We start from the raw sequence: 22,198 nt of genomic DNA, 5'->3' as shown, positions 1-22,198 counted from the left end.
GAGAGGAGAGGCCGCGGTGGCGCTGCGCCGCCCCCGACGGCGCCCTCTGGCGGCCAGAGCTGGCGCCGCCGGGGCACTGGGATGCTGCAGGAGACCCCTGAGATACATACAGGTGGACTCTCCCGGGGCGCAGGGAAGAAGGGAAAGCTGACTCCGAGAAGTAAGGAGGCCTGGCGGGGCAGAAGCCCCTCTGGGAAGATTACAGGGACAGTCGGGGCCATGGCGGTCAAAGGGAGAAGAGCAACGAGGGGTTTTAAAGGTCGGAACCGAGATGCCCTCTAAAGAGGACGCCATGAAGGAGAAGAACCCTCTGAAGAGGGACCGTGTGGAAGATGCCCCGAGGACTCGGGGCGGCGGAGCCCGCGGGTTCAGCCCCCCGCGCCCGCACGGCCCCTGCCCGCGGAGGCCGCCCGCGGGAGCCGGACCCCGGGAGCCCGTTGCTGGGGCCCGCGAGGTCGCCGGGCCGCAGGCGTCGCGCTGATTGGCTGCGCCTCGGGCGGAAGTGATGCTGCTGTCACTGCTCCTCAGGCTCCCGGGAAGCCGCGAGTTTCCGCAGGGAGGCGGCGGCAGCTGCGGCCGGGTCGGTGAGTTAGGAACTAGGTGTGGGCTGGACCTGGGGAGTCGGGGGGGGGCAGAAGTTGGGGGAGCCAGCGTCTGAGGATGTGGGAGCTGCTCAGAGGGTGCCTGAGGTCCTGGCGTGGGGGACCCTAGGGAGATAGGGCCCCAGGGTCCAGGATTCCAGAATAGTGTGGGTGCTAATGAGGAGGGGGCACATTGCACGGAGCGATCGAAGTCGATGGAGAGAGAATCGGGAAACTGACCCGGTACCCACGCTGGCTTCTAGGAGCGGGGTGCAGAGCAGCGAGGGCAGTCACTTGGGAGCAGGATCTTAGACTCCAGGCTGCTCATTCTCTTCTTCCGTGTCAACTAAGAGCCGTAAAGAGAGGCCTAGCCATTGGGAGAGGTTGGCATCTGCCTTCAGAAGGCATTTAAGGTTCCTTTCCCAGAAGCTTCGGGGATAAAAATGCTGCTCTGCCACTGGGAGAAAGGAGGAGGTCATGCTTCTCTTTCTTCCGGAAATCTGTGGTGGGAATCTACGGAGTCTGAAGGAGCTAGCCTAGAGGCGTCACTGTCTGGCTAACAAGGGCCTTTTTTGTTTGTTTACTTAATAGACTATGCAGACTGGGGAAGACAAATATCTTGGGAGAATTGAGGCTCCCGGGGGCAGGGAGGGATTGAGAGGAAATATGTCTGGAAACCTAAGAGAAAAAGAGAGGAAGAAATGTGGAATGAAGATTTTTAGAGGGAAATGAGAGGTGGCATAAGTTCTCCTCTCGCTTTCCAGGAAGTCTTTCAGTAAAATTCCCATTTTCCTGGAATGCGTTGAGGTAGAGCCGCTTGGGTTTGTGTCCGAGTACTAAGCCCTGCCCCAGGGCGGACTCAGCGGAGAGCAAAGGCTTTTAAAGGAGCCTAGCCACCATAGGTACAAACACGTCCTGCCACCCCATTTGTCTGTCCCTGAGTTTCTAACTTGGTTCTTCTTTTCTTTGAGGGCTCCTAAGACCAATTCCCTGGCTCTGCCAAACCTAGGCAATGGGAGTCCCAGTATGGAGCCCAAGTCCTCACCTTGAAGCCAGCCTCCTGAGCTCGGTCCAGGGGTAGCTGCTTAGTGAGGTTCTCTGGTCATTCCTTCTCTCCTGTTTGCCCTTGGTGCCTGTTCTGTTTTGTTTGCACTTTCCGCCTTTCTTCTCGTTTCACCTCCACCTCCTGCCTCCTCTTACTTTCCCTGGTATCTTTCTCAGATCAGGAAGTTAGCTACCACCTGGACTTCTAGGACGTTATTACCTACTTTTTCAGGAGGCATTTTGGTAGCAGTTTTTTTGCTAGGCCTCTAGGGAAAAACAGGAAAAGAGGGTGGCATGATAGCACAGGAAGTAGGGTTTCTGGGTGTTATACTGATTTGGCCTCACCATACCAGTTCTGTGCCAGTCTATGACCTATTTTAGATCTTTGGAAATGACGAGTAATCAAGTTTCTTTGGTCCCTGGTCCTGGAGTTTATCTAACTTCTGCTCATTGCACTGGGATTGGTGGGACATTATTTCTTTGTTCTTGGGTTCCACAGGTCTGTAGCCTTTGCTGAATCATCACAGAGAAAGTGATGCCTTTTCTCCATTTGCACAACATGAGTGTGACGTGGTTAGCCAGACCAGGAGCTCAACCTCATGTAGAGTCCAGGTGGGCACGGGGCCCTGTTATGGGGAGTTAGCCTTGAGGACAGCTGGACTGAGGAGTCAGCTAGGGAAAGATTTCTGTCCCCTCTAAAGGCAGGGATAAAGGGGCTGTCTCTCCTAAAGCAGTCACGATGCAGCCAGTAGTCTGTGGGAGCTATGTGTGCTTTGAGTCCCATGGGTGGCAACAGGGGACAGGTGCAGTGCCTGTGAGCAACTGGACCTCCTGCTGGATGAGCTGGGGTGGTGAGGATTGGCTGTCTTGCTGCAGGAGGCTGTCTGCTGGTGTTAGTCGTGGCCCACACTCTATTTGGGTGCGTATCCCAGTTGGTCAGGGTTCAACGTGAACAGAGGGATCAAATGTTGAATAAAAGGCATGGCTTGGGGACTTCCAGGGGGAATGCATGGATGGCTCAGCATCTCTCTCTCAGATTCCTGTAGTTACCAGCTCTTCGATCTCTTCCACATCGTTTTTCTTTGTCTGCAGACCACTGCTCTGATGCCGAAGGGGAGGCAGAAAGTGCCACACTTGGATGCCCCCCTGGGCCTGCCCACCTGCCTCTGGCTGGAATTAGCCGGGCTCTTGTTACTGGTTCCCTGGGTCATGGGCCTGGCAGGGACAGGTGGGCCTGATGGCCATGGTCCAGGGGGGCCAAGCTGGGCTGTGCACCTGGAAAGCCTGGAAGGTGAGGGGGAGGAAGAGACTCTGGAGCAGCAGGCGGATACCTTGGCTCAGGCAGCAGGGCTGGTGAATGCTGGACGCATCGGAGAGCTTCAGGGGCACTACCTCTTTGTCCAGCCTGCTGGGTACAGACCGGCCCTGGAGATGGAGGCCATCCGGCAGCAGGTGGAGGCTGTGTTGGCTGGGCATGAAGCTGTGCGCTGGCACTCAGAGCAGAGGCTGCTAAGGCGGGCCAAGCGCAGCGTCCACTTCAATGACCCCAAGTACCCGCAGCAGTGGCACCTGGTGAGTCCAGCCCTGCAGTTTACAGTTTCAGGTGGGTGGGTTCCGGCCATTTCTTTAGTGGGCTTTTGACTGTAGCACTCTTCAATAGCCTCCATCCTTTGCCTGAGGGACCATTTCCCATTTCTGTAGTGTTTCTCTTGGCTCTCCCTCCCCTCTACTGTCTTCTAGAGGCCAGTGTTCTGTAGTGCTCAGGGCACAGATGGTGCACCCTGACTGCCTGGGGCTCATGGTCCAGCTCTGCCACTTTCTAGTATGTGCATTTGGGCAAGCTGCTTAAGCTCTGTGCCTCAGCTTCCCCATCTATAAAGTGGAGATGGTAATAGTGCCTACCTCATAGAGTTATGGTTAGGGTAAGTAAATGCGTACATGTGCAGTACTTAGAACAGTGCCCGACACATGGTAAACGCTATGACATAAGTGATATGATACTAACATTGGCATAAGAAGTATATCATCCAACCCTGAACCCTAGCCACCATTTTACCTCGAATCACCCATGACTGATGGTGAGCCTTCCTGGACTCCGAGGCTGTGGCAGAGCTCTCACCTGCCCCTCCTTGGCTCTGTTCCCACCTGACGATAGGTCTGCAAACTCTGTCTGGCTCTTCCGTGGAGGCCAAGCATGCAAAGGGGCTGCCAGCTACAACTTCACCTCCCTCTGGGCTGGACTGTGTGTCACTGGATCCCCACCCTGTCTCTCTTACAGAATAACCGACGGATCCCAGGCAGGGACATCAATGTGACGGGTGTGTGGGAGCGCAATGTGACTGGGCGAGGGGTGACGGTGGTGGTAGTGGATGACGGAGTGGAACACACCATCCAGGACATTGCACCCAACTATGTGAGTGGCCCTAGAACGACTACCCGCACCCCCACATCTTACCTCCTTCTTGATGTTGCCTCAGTCTTGTCCCCTTTTCTAGAGCTGTTTGGGCCAAACAAAAGAGCCTGGGAGGTGGGATGGGGTTCATCCTCCTTTTCCCCAGCCAGCATTCACGACTGGCAGTCAAGGCAAGGGAGAGCAGTCCTGCTTCCTGTTCTAGTCCCTTTCTGACGAGTAAGGAATGGCCCCTGTAGGCAGCTTCCTTCTTGATGGAAATCCGAGTGCCTTCCTCTGTCTAAAGCATGGCCCCTGCTGAGCCCTACCTGCCTTTTATTCCAGGTTTCCCAAGCTGTGGAGCAGTAGGCACATTCACATAATAGGCAAGGGAAGTTTGCTGGGAGCTGTGGCACTTCTCAGTTTTGCCCCAGAGTCCTTTGCTCATATCTTTTAGCCAGTGTGGTTTGCAGATAGAGAGGCTTATTGCCCTGTCTTCGAATCCCAAACCCCCATTTCCTTTCTCTCCCTGAACCCCAGGACCTGACCCCCCAACCAGTGAATGATCACATGTCACTCCCAAAATATTTCAGAGCCCTGAGGGTAGCTATGACCTCAACTCTAATGACCCTGACCCCATGCCTCACCCGGATGTGGAGAATGGCAACCACCATGGCACACGATGCGCAGGAGAGATCGCGGCTGTGCCCAACAACAGCTTCTGTGCCGTGGGTGTGGCCTACGGGAGCCGCATCGCAGGTAACTTGTGCCTCCAACCTAGCGTTGGTAGGCTGCTACTGGGACTCCAGTCTTCGTTTCCTGCACCCCTCCCTACTCTTAAGCGCCTTTATCCCATAGCCCAGCTGACACACATAGCCTAGAGCAAGGGTAAGCTTATAGTAAGTGTCTGTAGGACAAATCAGCTTATGGATTTTTCGGTGCAGTGGTGTTTCAAATGTGTTTTTCTATTTGTATTTCCATAATTTACAAAGTGCCGTTTTGTCAGTTCTTCCTCAATGATTCGATAGGTCTATGGGGGCAACTCTTGCATGTCCTAGCTCTCCAGCTCCCAGTCCCACTGATGGTCATGGACTGCGCTCCATCTTTTTGGGAGAGCTGAGCAGCCCTATTCCTCCCTGGAGGTGGTTCTGTGATTCCTTCACACTCAACCTCTGTCCATCAGGGGAGACGGTATAGAGAACTAATGGTGAAGCCCTCACCTTAACTCCTAATAAGTGCTTAGGAATCTACAGACTGAATAGACTAACTGTATTCCTCTTACACTCCAGCAGAGGGCAGTAGCCTTCCATAAATGAGACTACACAGGGTAGCCCGTAGTCTCATTTACGGAAGTCTCATTTTAGCGTCTCCAAGTCCCTTGTCTGAAAGTGCACTGCAGCCTGGGCAACAGAGCAAGACTCTGTCTCTGTATATATGTATATATTTTTGCTGAGGGGACAAGTAATACATATAAAAATGCAAAATGGGCCGGGCAGGGTGGCTCATACCTGTAATCCCAGCACTTTGGGTGGCCAAGGCGGGCAGATCACCTGTAGTCAGGAGTTCAGGTGACTGAGACCAGCCTGGTCAACATGATAAAACCCTGCCCCTACTAAAAGTACAAAAATTACCAGGCATGGTGGTGGGCACCTGCAATCCCAGCTACTCGGGAGGCTAAAACAGGAGAATTGCTTGAACCTGAGAGGCCAAGGTTGCAGTGAGCCGAGATCACTCTATCGCACTCCAGCCTAGGTGATAGAGTGAGACTCTGTCTCAAAAAAAAAAGCAAAATGTACAAAGAGCATGTAGAGAATAAGTCTCCCACATATGGCTCCCCACCTCCCAGTTCCCTGGCTGGGAGACCAGCGTTAGTGAGGAGCTGCTATGGCCTTCATTGCCTAGGTATCCGGGTACTGGATGGACCTCTCACAGACAGCATGGAGGCAGTGGCATTCAACAAGCACTATCAGATCAATGACATCTACAGCTGCAGGTGAGGCAGAGCTACAGGTGAGAGGGCAAGAGGCTGGAGCATCTGGGACAAATCTGCCAACAAAAGCCCAACCAAGTGGGCTGACTCTGGCAGGCCAGAGCAGGGGTCTCTTCATTGGATTCAGCTAATGAGTCCATTGCCTTCATTTCTCTAGATCCCCAGTCACTGGGTTCTCAACCTTAAGCCCCCGTCACCCCAGTAATCAGGTTCCCACATGAGAAGCTCTGTTCTGTGCACATTTATGTTTTTCTAAGCTCTAAGGCCTCTGCAAGAAAGTAGGCTTTCCTCTCCAACCACAGGCCAGCTGAATGCCCAACACCAATCCTCCACCCTACTTTAATGTACTGCAGCTTCAGGGCATGGCTGTGCTGGGCTGGACAAGAAGGAAATGGGATTGGGAGCCCCCATGACATTGATGGCACCTGTTCCTCCCCCAACATACCTCCCTTAAATCTACGACATCACCGGGTACACTTCCTGATAGAGACAGAATAGAGAACTCCTCAGCCTGTGGAACTTCCACAGAAGTTCCTGGGTGCTCTGCCTTCAAGCTTATGAGTCGGGCCAGGTGCTGTGGCTCACACCTGTAATCCCAGCACTTTAGGAGGCTGAGGCCGGTGGATTGCTTGAGGTCAGGAGTTCAAGACCAGCCTGACCAACATGGTGAAACCCCATCTCTACTAAAAATACAAAAATTTGCTGGGCATGTTGGCAGGCACATGTAATCCAAGCTACTCGGGAGGTTGAGGCAGGAGAATCACTTGAACCCGGGAGGCGGAGGTTGTAGTGAGCCTAGATCATGCCACTGCACTCCAGCCTAAGTGACAGAGTGAGACTGTCTCAAAAAAAAAAAAAAAGAAAAAAAGCCTACAAGTCTCTGATCCCTAGGTCAGGAGATGAGTGACCCCTGTCCCTCTCTGCCACTATGGGCTGTGGGAACATTGACAAGGAAAAGAAAAGCCTTAGCACACTTCTGTCTTCTACTTTGGAGAGGGGATGGACCTTTGAACCCTGTGCCTTTTAATCATGGGAGCCTTTAAGTGGAACCCTTGGGAAAAGTTAAGAGATGCAGGTCCAAGGGTAGCCAGCTAAGACTGGGAGGCCTTGGGTGGGTAGCCACAGCCTGGCTCGGCTGTTCCCTCTAGGTATTTATTTCTCAACAGCTGGGGACCAGATGATGATGGGAAGACAGTGGATGGCCCCCATCAGCTTGGAAAGGTAACTGGCCTGCACAAAGACTCTGGGAGACGGGACGCCCTCTTCATTCAGTCCTAGAGGAACTGCTGCAAGTTGACCTGTCTTCCCACTCCACCCCCATGCGTAGTCTCCTTTCAGGAAGAGTACACCTAACGTGGAGGCAGGAAGCATGGGGGACATTGGTTCCTAGAGAGGGAAATGGAACCGTGCTTTGAGATTGTTTCCCTTTCATCTTGTCCTCAGCTCCCATGCCTGGCCCTACCCTATCCAATAAGCGGAGTGCGTCCATCAGTCATCGTTCAACTCACAGCTCCCCCACATCCTGGGTCCATCTTCCAATCCTTCCCCCCTGCCCAGTGCCCTTTGAACTTTTTCCTTCTGTTTTTAGAAGGGATGGAGAGGGTGACTGATGTGGTAGGCGGAGGTCTGTCTATGGGTTCCTCAACTGATACCCTGATGTTTTGGCTCCTCAGGCTGCCTTGCAACATGGGGTGATTGCTGGTCGCCAGGGCTTTGGGAGTATCTTTGTGGTAGCCAGTGGCAATGGGGGCCAACACAACGACAACTGCAACTACGATGGCTACGCCAACTCTATCTACACAGTCACCATAGGTAGTCACTGGACGGTTCCACGCGCGCGCGTGCATGTGTATGTGTGTGTGTGTGTCACCGAATGGTGAGGGCGTCGCGGGTCGTGTCCCAGCTTCTGTGTGTCTAAATGTGTGAGCACAATAATCTCTTTGGGCTTAGATAGGACTAGCCCCTGCTTGCAGAGGACCTTGAGACTTCCTTAGATATCAACATACCCTGGGAACACCTTCAGACCGTCATCCGGGGTTCACCCAGCTGCCTCCACCCCACCACAGCTGGTTAGGCCTCTGCTCTGGCCTCTTTCTGTGGGCCAGCTGCCACCTGATGGAAGCCTCCCCTGACTCTCCACTGTCCTAAATTAAATGCCCTTTGCCTGTGTTCCCAGTTAGCACTTGCCACCCCAACTGCGTTTATTTACTTACCTGACTGTAGGCTCCTTGAGACCAGGACTGTGGCCTTTTCCATATGGCCCTGATGCCTGCACAGTGTGTGACCCACAGTAGATAGGAAATGAATGTTGAAAAAAGTGAGCATGTGAATGAATAAGTGGGTATGAAGGTAGAAGGCTGCCAGTTGTACTCCGGAGCCTATTGAAAGAATGATATTGGGGCACAGAATGCCCTCTGCCACTTGAGAGTGCCTGTTCAGAAGACAATCTACTTGGGCCACTCAGTTTGTTTCAAACTCAGGACAGCCCCCCAGGATGATAACTGCAAGATAACTGACATTAGCAAGCCCCTGCCACAGGACTCCCTCTTCCTCTCAGCTCTCATTTCTCTCCTCTGTCCCCAGGAGCTGTGGATGAGGAGGGACACATGCCTTTCTATGCAGAAGAATGTGCCTCCATGCTGGCAGTCACCTTCAGTGGTGGGGACAAGATGCTTCGGAGCATTGTGAGTGCTTCCTGGGCCCTCCATGCCCTGCCCCTTTCCCATAAGACTCCACGTCTTGGGCATCACAGCACTTCTCACCATTTCCTGCCTCCTTGTCCCAACACTCAGGCTCCTCCTCCCTCGCAGAGCTGGATCTCTTTAAGGCATGCCACCCTTGGAGGAGCAGACCCAGGGACTCTGAATGAATCTTGGGAATGCCTTTATCTTAGAAATTTGGACTTGGGACAAATATACATATTGTTATAGAAACTAAGTGTCACATGGGGCCTGACACAGTGGCTCACTCCCATAATCCCAGCACTTTGGGAGGCCAAGGCAGGTGGATCACTGGAAGTCAGGAGTTCAAGACCAGCCTAGCCAACATGGTGAAACCCCATCTGTACTAAAAATACAAAAGTTAGCCTGGTGTGGTGGCGGGCACCTGTTATCCCAGCTACTCGGGAGGCTGAGGCAGGAGAATTGTTTGAAACTGGGAGGCAGAGGTTACAGTGAGCCAAGATTGTGCCATTGTACTCCAGCCTGAGCTATAAAACAAGACTCCTCAAAAAAAAAGAAAGAAAGAAAGAAACTAAGTATCACATGTTTTAAACAACTTTTTCACACTCAAGGAAATGCACAGACAACTTCTTTGAAATGTCTTCCTTTGGTAAAATTTGGACTTTTGCTAATTTCTGTGGCCTTACAAAACCTCATCATTCCGTTGCCCTTCAGGCCTTAGGTAAATACTGTGGGTTCTGGTCATGTGCATCCTCAGGAGTAAAGCTAGTCTGGTGGTGGTTTTTATGGCATGGGTGGGAAGAGGAGTTAGGGAATGTGTCATGTCAACACCAGAGAGAGCTCTTTCTCTGGAGCTATAATTGGAGCCATAGCAAATGAGAGTGGAGCAGAGGCACAGAGCTTCTCAAACCTGTAGAACCCATTTAAAGAATTCAGAGGCAATTGCCTACACCCAGCTGGGCTTAGTGCCATCCCAATAGATTTAAACCAGGCCTCTAGACCATCATCCTAGAGCTCCCTGCCTGTCCCTGTTGCCCATAGCCATGTAATGTGGGCATGGGAGGCTCTAGGCAGGAGCTGGGCTGGAGCCAAGTGGTGTCAGATTTCTACAGTGGCTGAGTCGGGAGGCCTCTCTGGGGCCGTTGGGAATTAGGCTGCTTTGTCTTCCTGCTGGGTCAAATTTATTTTCCAAAACTGAAATTTTGTTATGCCAATAAATAACTTCTGGTCAACACAATGTTCCAAGGCTCTGTGCCAGTTGACCCCTACTACCCCCTGCCCCCAGACCCAGGGAGAAGAGAAAAGGGAGTGGATAGACAGGCAAGAGAGGCTGGGCTTTGTGCACAGAGGGCACCCACTGCAGGCCAGGCTGGGTTAGGAAGAACAGGAGCATACTACATTTTACCCTCTAGCAGAACTCTAGGGAACCCAGCTCATCTTGCCCAGGCTAGAGACCTAAGAAGGTTCTGCAACTTAATTTCTCTTCTTAACTCACCTCATCTTCTCACCCTCACCGCCTTCTTCCATATGAGCTATAATTTGCCCAGAAATGAAAACAGAGTGTGTTTAGCAGAGTTCCCATCTTTGGAATGTCTTTGCCATGGAAACTTCCTGTTGCCAGTTTCTAGTCAATGACCAGAGCAGCTGGGTGGAGCTGTCTTTCTGAGGTTAGAGGCTGGGGGCATACACTTCCCACCATTTGGCTCCGTGGGGAAATGAAACTTCTCTGGACTTTTCAATGTCTGCCTGCAGCTCCTGCCACTACAGGCAAGTTCATGGGCTTCACGGCTGCACTTCAGATTATCACTGCGAGGCTGTTTCCTTAACAGGAAAAAAATCAATCCGCTCCCTTGCATAAACCAGGCTTCCCACTCTTCATTGAGACTACCACTTGGAGAGTGTTTTTGCCTTTTTTTCTGGGACTGCACCATGTCTGGGTGAAAATTACATCTCCTGGCAGCTGCTGTAACAGCTGGGAGGGAAGCAGTGAGTACAGTGGAGAAAGGGCAGCTCTTGGCAGAAGTCGGCAGCCTGGTATCTGACCCAGATGAGAAGTTTGGAAGAAAGAAATTTTCTGGTCTTAGCACTGACACCATGGGCCAACGATCCAAGTGCCATGGAGTGGAGCAGATTTAGGCAGGGCCCTCCTCAGCTAAACCCTCAGGCTCCAAGGTTGACGAGAGCCCCAAAAGAGCTTGATGCCAGGCAGACATTGCCTCCCCCTGCCCCATTCTCACCCCCAACCTCAGAGCCACATGGAGAGAAGGGGGTTCAGGGCACCCAGCCCAGAGCAGTGAGGCAGCTTGTCCTGTTGAAAGCTGTAGAGCTGGGCAGGCAGGCCTTATAGACACTGAGTCTGTGCAGGGCTCGGGGGTGGGCAAGGACACAGTCCTCTCTTGCTGGGAACACACTCCCTGTGTTCGCCCCGACATCATTCCAGCCCCTGTCACGGAGCTGCCAAATTGGATTTCCTTGAATGGTGCTGTCACTGTTGTCCCAGCTCCAACTGGGCCCAGTAGCTCCCGTGGCCACTTCCTCTGTCTAGCTTGGTTGTGGGGATTGAAGGGCTTTGAGTTGGGGGTTGGGATAGAGAATTTAGGAATGGTAGCAAGAATATTAGGAGTAAAAATCAGGAGCGCCCCCCCCCCCACCACCATGGTGGCTCATGCCTGTAATCCCAGTACTTTGGGAGGCCAAGGCAGGAAGATCGCTTGAGGATAAGAGTTCAAGAACGGCCTGGGCAACATAGCAAGATGCTGTCTCTACGAAAAATAAAAATATTAGTGGGGTGCAGTAGTACATACCCGTAGTCCCAGCTGCATGGGAAACCAAAGCAGGAGGATCACTGGAACCCAGGAGTTCGAGGCTGCACTGAGCTATGATCTTACCACTGCACTCTAGCCTGGGTGACAAAGGGAGACCCTGTCTCAAGAAAAAAGAAAAAAAGTTGGGAAACCCTTATCTGCACTGGATGGGAGCCCTTTCCCATCTCTAACTCCTTTTCCCAACAGCCATACCCCTCAGAAATAACTTTTATTATCCTTGTCTCTGTTCTCCAGACATTCTGCTAGGAGGCCAGGAGGATTAGGATTTCCTTTGCCTTGCCCTGCTAGTGGGTCCCTCTCTGGTCAAAGATTCAGCTCTAACAAAGGAAGGATCCACCTGAGAGACTTGTTCTGACGACCATCCCTGTGCCTTTCCCCCGTAACAACTTTGAACTCAGTCTCTAGTTTCTTTTTTAAAAAATTATTATTTGAGACAGAGTCTCACTCTGTCTCCAGGCTGGAGTGCAATGGCTCGATCTCGGCTCCTTGTAACCTCCCACTCTCTGGTTCAAGTGATTCTCCTGCCTCAGCCTCCCAAGTAGCTGGAATTACAGGCATGCACAACCATGCCCAGCTAATTTTTGTATTTTTAGTAGAGATGGGATTTCACCATGTTGGCCAGAATGGTCTCAATCTCCTGACCTCATGACTGCCCGCCTCAGCCTCCCAAAGTGCTGGAATTACAGGTGTGAGCTATTTTTTATTTTTTAAAGATGAGTTCTCTGTCACCTAGGCTGGAGTGCAGTGACACAGTCATAGCTCACTGTAACCTTGAGCTCCTGTCCTCAAGCAATCCTCCTCCCTGAGACTCCCAAGTAGCTGGGACTATAGGTGCACATCACTGTCCCCAGCTTGAACTCAGTTTCTAACCCACTTCCTTCTCCCATTCCGCTTCCAGGTGACAACTGACTGGGACCTTCAGAAGGGCACTGGCTGCACTGAGGGCCACACAGGGACCTCAGCTGCAGCACCTCTGGCGGCTGGCATGATAGCCTTAATGCTGCAGGTGCGGCCCTGCCTCACGTGGCGTGATGTCCAGCACATCATTGTTTTCACAGCCACCCAGGTGAGATACCAGCAAGTGCCCTGGCCCAGCCTGCTCCAGAGTTCGGGTATCAGGTGGCTTTAGAGTCTCAGTGTCCCAAATGTTAAATACCAAGTCTCTTTCAGAGTCCCTTTCAGAGTTGCATATGTAAAGAGTAGGTGTAGGGACCCTACAAAGACCACAGACCTAAACTCATTTTATCTGCAAAGGATAGCTCTGGCTGTGCTTCCTGGCTCCCTCTCAAGAAGCAAGCCACTGGGGTGGTGACATCATGGGCTTTGACCTTTTGTCCCAGCTTCCCTTGAGGAATCCATTCCCAGTAGCCACAGTGGGAGAGCATGGACTGGATCAGCCAGCAGGGCAAGCAGGGAAACCAGAGTTAGGTCGTTGAGACTACATTGGCAATGCAAGAGACTAACCAGGACCTCTGTCCTTTCAGTACAAGGATCACCGTGCAGAGTGGGTCACCAACGAGGCAGGCTTCAGCCATAGCCACCAGCACGGTTTTGGACTGCTCAACGCTTGGAGGCTTGTGAATGCAGCCAAGGTGAACAGGTGTTAGCAGGGCAGGGTACCCCGTGGGGAGTGACCGAGGGATGGGGCTGAATGCCTAAAATGCTGCCTGGGATATTGTAGGTGCCTAGTAAATGTTCATTCAGTTCGTTTATTTAACCACTTCAACCTTCATCACAGCTGATATCCATTTTACAAATGAGAAAGCAGGTTCAATGCTGTCACTGAAGTTTCCAAACTGCTAATAGAGTAAATGAGACCTGTGTATGTGTGGGACTCAGGATGCTCTGGTTCCCCTCCTCCACCCTGGACACAGCCATTTCTTCTGGTTCCTTAACCAGGGGCTGTAAGGAACATTCCAGGGAGCAAGCAGGAGCCTAGGGCTGAAAGAAGGTGATAAGGAGTGGAAAAATAAAGTCAGCTAAACCTTTAAGATCATATTGACAAGGGTGTGTGTGTGAGAATGTGGGTGTGATCACTCTTGTTTGTTGATTTTTCATCCCCTCCTTTCCTTTCATAGATCTGGACATCTGTTCCTTACTTAGCATCCTACATCAGTCCTGTGTTAAAAGAGAACAAGGCAATTCCGCAGTCCCCCCGTTCCCTGGAGGTCCTGTGGAATGGTAAGTAATCAGGACAAAGGGGGTTAATCTTAGTCCTGAGGTTTGGGGCGGGGTGACAAGGAAGTTAAACTCGTCCTCCCTGCCAGATTCTACCCCCTTTCGGAGCTGAGCTCCAGCCAAACCTGTGGAGTTTTCTTTGACCATTTTAGGACATGTTACTGCTTCTGAGTTGGCTGCCCTGGCTGCTTAAACAAGACCTTTCTCCTGGGTTCCTAGGAGTGAAGAGGAGCAGAGGGCAACTGAGGAGGAAGGCGGGTGGGAGGCGTGGGACTGGGGCTTGAGGAGGTGAGGTGGGAGCAGGTGAGAGCTCAGAGAAGTTCTGGTACTTCCAAGCTAAGATCTTGCCAGAGAACTCTGGTCAGCCCTTTGGTGTCTGGATGAAGTAAAGGAGTTAGGCATTTCTTCTTTTGATCCTCAGGTATATCTAATAGAGTCAGATGCTGTCTGCTAAGGTGGACAGAGGATTTGTAGAAGTCTCCTGGGCTTCAGTGACCCGTTCTCTTCTCCCACCTCCATGGTGCCCAGCATGAACCAGGATTGTCTGAAGAGGGTGTGTCCTCCAGCCAGTGACTTGGTTTTATGCTGAGCACCGAGATGGACACCCTTCCCAGAGGAGAGTGCCGCTGGATCAGGATGCTTGTGCTAGAGGATGCCCTGTCTACACATTTACAGCGTTTTCCCTACCCCCAGCTCCTTGGGGGATTCTTTTTCCTTGAGTCATTTTGACATGCAGAGTTATTCACTACTTTTTGTAAATGCTTAGTGCCCAAACCAGAACTGTCTTCACTTTTTGTGTCCTCCTAGAAAGTGATCAATCCAGAGCCATGGCAGGAGAAGGAATGGCAAGAGAAGGTTGCTTAGAAGGGAGGATGGGGGGTAGCTTCCCTCGGGTGGTTTCACTGAAAAGAGTTGAGTTGTCTCTCTCCTAACCACATCCAGCATTTGCCCAAATTTCCCTCAATGTGGAATGAAACCCTGGGCCAGTCATTGCATTTCCCGTAAAAGGAATGTTATCTTGGAAAGGGCATAAAGCATTAGCCAAGTCAGAGAAGTTTAGAAACGTTTCCAGGAATGCAGTTCATTTGGAACCCCCTGGCTTTGCACTTGCATGTCTTAGAGATAGTGTGCCTTCAACTTTACCTTCCATCCAGGGCTATTTCCTGTTGCATCTGTCAAATGAGGGCATTGACTTAAAAGAAAATAGTGTTCTCCCCAGCTTCGTCATCTTCTGCTTCCTGCTGACCAGGGGACATTGCTGCAGAATGTCTACCCTAGGCATTGAGGCATCTGGCAATTGCTTGCTTGTCACTAAAAAGTAAGAGAAAGAAAGCTAAATTGTCTGGGTGGAGAAGAGTGGGAGGTGGTCTAGTGGAGAAAGCAGGATTGAGAGAGGGAGGGAAAGATTCAGGAAGGTTGGCTAATGGAGCCCTTTACCTGTTGGAAGGGCACCAAGCAAAAGTTTTACCAGAGTTTTTCCTACCCCCAGCTCCTTGGGGGATTTTTTTTTCCCCTGAGTAATTTTGACGTGCAGAGTTATTCACTACTTTTTGCAAAGTACTGCTTTGTTGGCTTTTCAGAGCCAGTGAAGTTGTCTTCCCCTCCAACATTTTCCTCTGAGCAGACAAAACAGAAGAGATAAGCTTGGGGGCTTGCTTGAAAGTTGAAGGAAATAAGTCCAGTTAAAACGAGAGTTGAGCTGGGTGCTATGGCTCATGCCTGTAATCTCAATACTTTAGGAGACTGAGGTGGGTGGATCACCTGAGGTCAGGAGTTCAAGATCAGTCTGACCAACATGGTGAAACCCTGTCTCTACTGAAAATACAAAATTAGCCAGATGCAGTGGTGGGCACCTCTAATCCCAACTACTTGGGAGGCTGAAGCAGGAGAATCACTTGAACCTGGGAGGCAGAGGTTGCAATGAGCCGAGATCGCACCATTGCACTCCAGCCTGAGCAAGAAGAGTGAAACTCCATGTAAAAAAAAAAAAAGTCCCAGGCAGTCAAGAAAGCCCTTCTACAGCCAAGTTATGGTTGTTTTTTACCAGGACCTGGTTGATTCCGTGTCTGGGGGCTGGAAAGTGAACTTTTTATAAAGCAGAGGGAGCTGAACATCCCTAAGATAGAGGAGGAGGTGAAATACCTCTAACACTCTAGAATAGCATTGTCCCAAAGAATTTTCTGCAATGATGGAACTGTTCTATGTCCATGCTACTCAGTTCAGTGGTCACTTGCCATCTGAGTCTATTGAACATTTACAGCATGATTGGCTGGACATGGTGGCTTACACCTGTAATCCCAACACTTTGGGAAGCTGAGGCGGGAGCATTGCTTATGCTCTTGAGTCCAAGACCAGCCTGAACAACATAGTGAGACCGTATCTCTACAAAAAATAAAATTAGTCAGGTGTGATGGTTCATGTTTCCTGGGACGCTGAAGCGAGAAGATTGCTTGAGCCCAGGATGTCAAGGCTGCAGTGAGCCATGGTTGCACTACTGCACTCCATCTGGGTGACAGAGTGAGACTTTGTCTCAATAATAATAATAGGCTGGATGACAGAGCAAGACTCTATCTCAGATGTAATAATAAGGCTAGTATGACTAAGAAGCTAAATTTTATTTATTTTAATTCATTTTAATTTAGATAGCCATGTGTGGCTAAGGGCTACCATATTGAGAAATGCTGCTAAAGAGCAAGAAAGGGCCAGGCGCAGTGACTCACGCCTGTAATCTCAGCACTTTGGGAGGCCAAGGCGGGTGGGTTCCCTGAGGTCAGGAGTTTGAGACCAGCCTGGCTAACATGGCGAAACCCCGTTTCTACTAAAAATACAAAAATTAGCCAGGCATGGTGGTGGGTGCCTGTAATCCCAGCTACTTGGGAGGCTGAGGCAGGGAGAATCACTTGAAGCCAGGAGGTAGAGGTTGCAGTGAGCCAAGATCGCACCATCGCACTCCAGCCTGGGTGACAGAACAAGATTCTGTCTCAAAAAAAAAAAAAAAAGAGCAAGACAGATTTTTATTTCTCCCCACTGACAGGAGGTTATGAGGGAGAGGGGATCTAAAAAAAACCCAAGGGTTTTTTAGATCTGACACTGGTCTGAAATCTCTGCCTGAGGTTAGGAGGGAGAGTGGGGCTCTGGAGGAGTGTGTTATCCACAAGAGAGTCTGTGATTAGAAGGTTCCTGAACACTTACTTGCACCTCTCCTTTGTTATTGTTTGCAGTCTTGAGGATCCTGGCTAAGCCTCTGCCTATGCAGTGAGCCCTGTTCCTTCCCCTCTCCAGGTCTTCCCTCTTTAACCCAACATTTCCCTCTCCGCTGATTCTTCCTTTCTGCCTCCAAATGCAAGTCCCTGCCACCTCCACCCAGGAAACTTTGCAAATGAATGAACTGAAGCAATTTCTCACCTTAGTCACACACTCCCTCTGCCACTGAAGACTTGCTTTCTTACTCATAGTGCCCCTTTCCTTACCGATTCAGGGGCTGGTTCAGAGTTCATCCTTTTTAACCTTCTTGTTGCTCTGACCCTATTAATGAGGCCTTTGTTGCAACCTCTGTCCTCCTCTAGCTTCTGTGACCTCCTTTGCTCCATAGTCCTCCTCTGCCCTCTCTGCCTGAGGTACTTGTGAACTGTGAGTGTCTTCTGAGGCTTGTTTCCTGACATTTTCCTCACCCTACATCCTCTTCCTCAACCATGCGGCTATGTTTATGATCTTAGCTACCACCTCTCTACAAATGAGTCTTTGATCTAAATCTCTTATTCTGATCCTCTACCAGTGGAAAGGATTGAGAGTAGAGCATAGCTTCCATAAGATTATGGGCAAATAGAGCCCTGACATCTTCCAGGACAGAGAGTGACTATTGAAAAACATCCCAATTTATCAAGGGCCAAATAATAAGATACTTTGTATGTGCCAAGCACTGTTCTAACTATTAGCTCATTTAATTCTGGTAGAGTGAGTTCTAGTGTAGTCATTCACACCGCCACCCAAGTCCCCACCTACACCAAGAAGTAAATGGATGTAGCATGCCACTGTGTATACTCTGAATGCACACAAGCACTCCTTTTGGGATTCTTTTCATTTTTGGATGCTATTCTGTTCCGTAACATGTCATTTCTCTCCTGTAAGGCCCTTCTCGGCCACATCAACACTCTTCTCCAACTATGCCTTAAATATTTTCCGTCATCTTTCTATTCCTAAACCATTGTGTGCTGTTGATATTCCACCAGTACATTACACTCAACATGTACAGAATTTTAGATCTCACTATGACCTCTCAAAAGCTGGCTTGCTTTGTAAGATTTTCCCATTTACGTCAGTGCCATCACTATTCCCTAGGACCCAAACTTGAAACTCAAGAGTTTTCCATCCCTCTATATCCCTGGCCTCTCCCCAGGGCTGGTGATGGCCTGGCCTTCCCTTATCCAAGCAAGAGTTAGGAAGTTTTTCTCCAGAGCCAGGGGCCCCAGGTATAGCACAAGTGGGAGGCAAAGACTCTACTTAGAAGATCCTTCTGCCCAAGCCAGTGGCTTACATCTCGAGGCACAGGCAGCCAGATGAGAGGAGTCCTTTCTGGAGAAATGGAACAGCTCCTCATGAAAAGATTTAGAGACACTGATATGTGGGGCTCCTCCAGTGAAACAACCAGATCCTGGTCCACTTAACTTTAGGGAACCCTGCCAGGTGAAAGGCTTCTCCTACAGTTCAGCTTCCACCTAGCTTTTGAAGACAATAGGCATCACTTGCTATTAGGAAAAAAATCCTCTGAATGCCTCCGGAATTCTGAGGAAAATTATCTTCAATCAATAAAACTATACCCCACCTAACTAATAATCACATGGGAAGGTGGACTAAGGATATTTTCAGACACTCAGGCTCTTGTGCACGCTCCACTTGTCTGAAAACTACTAAAAGATGTACTGCTCTGCAGCGAAGGCTAAACCAAGAGAAGAAAAGGAAAGAAAGCAAGGGAAGAAAGGGAGAGAAGAAGGGAGGGGAGAAGAGGAAGAGGAAATGAAAGCCTGGGAGAAGGGTAACAAAAGGTCCCAGCCCAACAGCAATGCAGCAGATAGGGATGGGGCAGAGGCTCCAGAGAGAATCTATAGGGGCAGATGGCCTTGAGGGAGCCCCTGACCTATTTTTTCCATTTAAAAAGTAGTATTCAGAGAAGTTATATAGTTCTTTTGTGAAGTTTGGAAAGAATTAGTGATAGGGACGTAAATTTAGGTAAACCAAAAAACAGGGCAATTATTAACTCCAGAAGGGAAAACAACGCATTGTTCAGGAAACTAAACATGATCATTATACACACTTGGCTAAATTAAATCTAATATTTATAAAGTCATTGTAAGGTAAACTAAATATTAATCTAACTAAAAATTGTGATGTAGGCCAGGCACAGTGGCACATGTCTGTAATCCCAGCACTTTGGGTGACTGAGGTGGGCCAGCCTCACTTGAGGTGAGGTCAGGAGTTCGAGACCAGCCTGGCTAACATGGTAAAACATTGTCTCCACTAAAAATACAAAAATTAGTTGGGTATGGTTGTACATGCCTGAAATCTCAGTAACTTGGGAGGCTGAGGCAGGAGAATCTCTTGAACTCAGGAGGTAGAGGTTGCAGTGAGCTGAGATCGTGCCACTGCACTCCAGCCTGGCGACAAAGCAAGGCTCTGTCTAAAAAAAAATAACAAAAACAAAAACTGTGATTATTTATTTTGTGAATGTGGTGGGGAAGATAACTGGGGGAAGGCATGGACGTGGGCATGATTTGTTCAGTTCTCATCTGCCATAATCAAAAGTGAATACGTAATGTCTCAAATGGATAAGCCATGAAATATCCATACACGCTTACTGTTTAGAAACACGAAAGTAGATCCCAGAAGAAAACAATTTAAAACAATAAAAAATGTTTGCTTCTGGGGAATAAATAGCAAAAGTGGTAAGGAGTGGGATAGGGAATTGTTTTTTCGTTATAAACACTCTAGAGCCAACTTACAAGCACCTGTAGCTGGGACCACAGGTGCTCACTACTATACCCAGCTAATTTTTTAATTTTTTGTAGAGGCGAGGTCTCCCAGGCTGAAGCAGTCCTCCTGCCTCAGCCTACCAAAGTGCTGGGATTATAGGAGTGAGCCACCATGCCTGGCCTAGAATAAATTAATGGAACAAAGGGTGCTTTAAAAAGAATTGTTCGCATTGCAACCTAATTTCTGTTTTGTTTTGTTTTTTTGTTTTTTGTTTTTTGAGACAGAATCTCACTCTGTCCCCCAGGCTGGAGTCCGTGGCCCGATCTCGGTTCACTACAACCTGCGCCTCCTGGGTTCAAGTGAGTCTTCTGCCTTAGCCTCCCAAATAGCTGGGGCTATAGGCGTGCACTACCACGTGTGGCTGATTTTTGTATTTTTAGTAGAGACAGGGTTTTCACCATATTGGCCAGGCTGGTCTCGAACTCCTGACCTCATGATCCGCCCTCCTCGGCCTCCCAAAGTGCTGGGATTACAGGCGTGAGCCACCTAGCCTGGCAACCTAATTTCTTAATCGTCCCCAGTGACTCTTCCACTTAAGTAGTTTTTGTTTGTTTGTTTGTTTTAGTAATTGTAGATTTTACAGGAGTTTGCAAAGAAATGTACAAGAGAAGTCCTACGCACCCTTCTCCCAATCCTTCTCCCACTCTTAATGTTTCACACAATTATAGTACAAGATCAAAACCAAGAAATTGATGTTGGTACAATCCATAGAACTTATTCAGAGTTCACCAGATATACATGCTTTCAATTCAATGTGTGTGTGTGTGTGTGTGTGTGTGTGTGTGTGTGTCTGTGTGTGTAGCTCTATGCAATTTTATCACATGTAGCCTTGCATAACCACCACCACAACCAAGATCTGGGACCGTTCCATTATCACAAGACTCCTTTGTGTTACCTCATTCTGGCCACACCCATCCCCTTCCCTGTCCCTGACCCCTGGCACCCATTTATCTGTTATCCATCTCTGCAAGTATGTTATTTCAACAAACATCACATAAATGGAATTGTGCACTACGCATCCTTTTTCTTTTCTTTTCTTTTTTTTTCTTTGAGACAAAGTCTTGTTCTGTCGCCCAGGCTGGAGTGCAGTGGCATGAGCATGGCTCACTACAACCTCCACCTCCCAGGCTCAAGCATCCTCCTACCTCACCCTCCCAGGATGCTGGGACCACAGCTGCACGCCACCTCCTTAAGTTTATCCAACAGCATTTTAAAAAAATTAATTGTGTATTGTCTTGAGTGAGATCTATGCATTTTCACTCATCTTTGTTCATGCCTTTTCCACTGCCTAGAATGCCCTCCACCAACCCTCTCTGCCGATCTGTGTTCATTTCCTTCACTGTGTCTCACTGCTGTGTTCCTAAACCCATCTGACTTATTTCTCTTCCCTTATCAATTATGTATATTTCTCATACCATATCATTTTCCACTTGCAGGTAGAAGACAGGGACCCTGCCCATCTTATCTTTATATTCCCAGCATCTAGTACAGTGCCTGAAATGTGGGAGGTATCCAGTAAATAATTTTTTTGATGAATAAATGATTGAAGTTGCTCTGCTGGGTTCTTATATTGTGTCTTGGGTATGTGTTATCTTCCCAACTAGACTCTAAGCTAGATTGTGAACTTGAAAGCAGCAACTCCATTCCATTTACTAGTATAGGAGAGGTCCCAGTTAGGGTTGCCGTAGTTGTTTGTCTGTGGCTTCAGTGAGCGTGTGTCTTTGTGTACGTGGGGGTGAAGTGAGGGCGTGTTTGTGGGCTGGTTTCCCAGCTGCCCAGCCTGACTTTCCACAGTCAGCAGGACGGACCTGGAGATGTCGGGACTGAAGACCCTGGAGCATGTGGCAGTGACAGTCTCCATCACTCACCCACGGCGAGGCAGCTTGGAACTGAAGCTGTTCTGCCCCAGCGGCATGATGTCCCTCATCGGCACCCCCCGCAGCATGGACTCGTACGTATACCCGCCCGAGACCTGAGCTCTCTAGAGCTTCAGCCAGGGCCTTTCCAAGGAAAAGAAACGGGAGAAGTGGATCCTGGCCCTGTCCTAAACTACTGTGACACTGGCTATCTCTGGCAGCTGGAAGCCTTTCGTCACATGCCTTCTTCAAGTGTGAGGCCCTGCACTTCACATACATGTTCTCTAATCCTTATAAGAACCCCATAGATTAGACTTTGTAACTTCCTTTTACAAATGAGGAAACTGGCTGGGCATGGTGGCTCACACCTATAATCCCAGCACTTTAGGAGGCCAAGGCAGGAGAATCACTTGAGGCCAGGAGTTCAAGACCAGCATGAGCAACAAAGTGAGACCCTGTCTCTATTAAAAAAAAATGTAAAGCTTAGCCAAGTATGGTGGTACATGCCTGTAGTCCCAGCTACTCAGGAGACTGAAGTGGGAGGATCACTTGAGCCCAGGAAGTCAAGGCTGCAGTGAGTTGTGGTCATGCCACTGCACTCCAGCTTGGGTAACAGAGCCTCTGTCT

The 22,198-nt window shown here is 49.7% G+C and overlaps 1 protein-coding gene across 2 annotated transcripts in view; it reads left to right on the top strand.

Annotated features, from left to right (window-relative positions):
• Positions 1-59: 59 nt before the first annotated feature.
• PCSK7 (proprotein convertase subtilisin/kexin type 7) overlaps positions 60-22,198 on the top strand; it is a 25,462-nt gene continuing 3,323 nt past the window's right edge. Inside the window, exons 1-13 of one of the 2 annotated variants that reach the window (XR_001823493.2) lie at positions 60-584; positions 2,125-2,237; positions 2,718-3,197; positions 3,904-4,038; positions 4,608-4,773; positions 5,917-6,007; positions 7,171-7,225; positions 7,678-7,816; positions 8,588-8,688; positions 12,409-12,576; positions 12,995-13,102; positions 13,589-13,691; positions 21,510-21,666. Coding sequence is in view for 1 of the 2 variants with exons in the window: in XM_017523375.2 (XP_017378864.1) it covers positions 2,730-3,197; positions 3,904-4,038; positions 4,608-4,773; positions 5,917-6,007; positions 7,171-7,225; positions 7,678-7,816; positions 8,588-8,688; positions 12,409-12,576; positions 12,995-13,102; positions 13,589-13,691; positions 21,510-21,666 (1,691 nt within the window). In the remaining variant the exon portion in view is untranslated. The remainder of the gene's footprint in view (positions 585-2,124; positions 2,238-2,717; positions 3,198-3,903; positions 4,039-4,607; positions 4,774-5,916; positions 6,008-7,170; positions 7,226-7,677; positions 7,817-8,587; positions 8,689-12,408; positions 12,577-12,994; positions 13,103-13,588; positions 13,692-21,509; positions 21,667-22,198) is intronic. The other variant, XM_017523375.2, reaches the window with a different exon arrangement.

Source organism: Cebus imitator, unplaced genomic scaffold (genome assembly GCF_001604975.1).
Source record: "Cebus imitator isolate Cc_AM_T3 unplaced genomic scaffold, Cebus_imitator-1.0 Scaffold28, whole genome shotgun sequence".
Lineage (NCBI taxonomy): Eukaryota > Metazoa > Chordata > Mammalia > Primates > Cebidae > Cebus > Cebus imitator.
The sequence above is the reverse complement of the archived record's forward strand: the minus strand, read 5'-3'. Positions and strand labels throughout refer to the sequence as shown.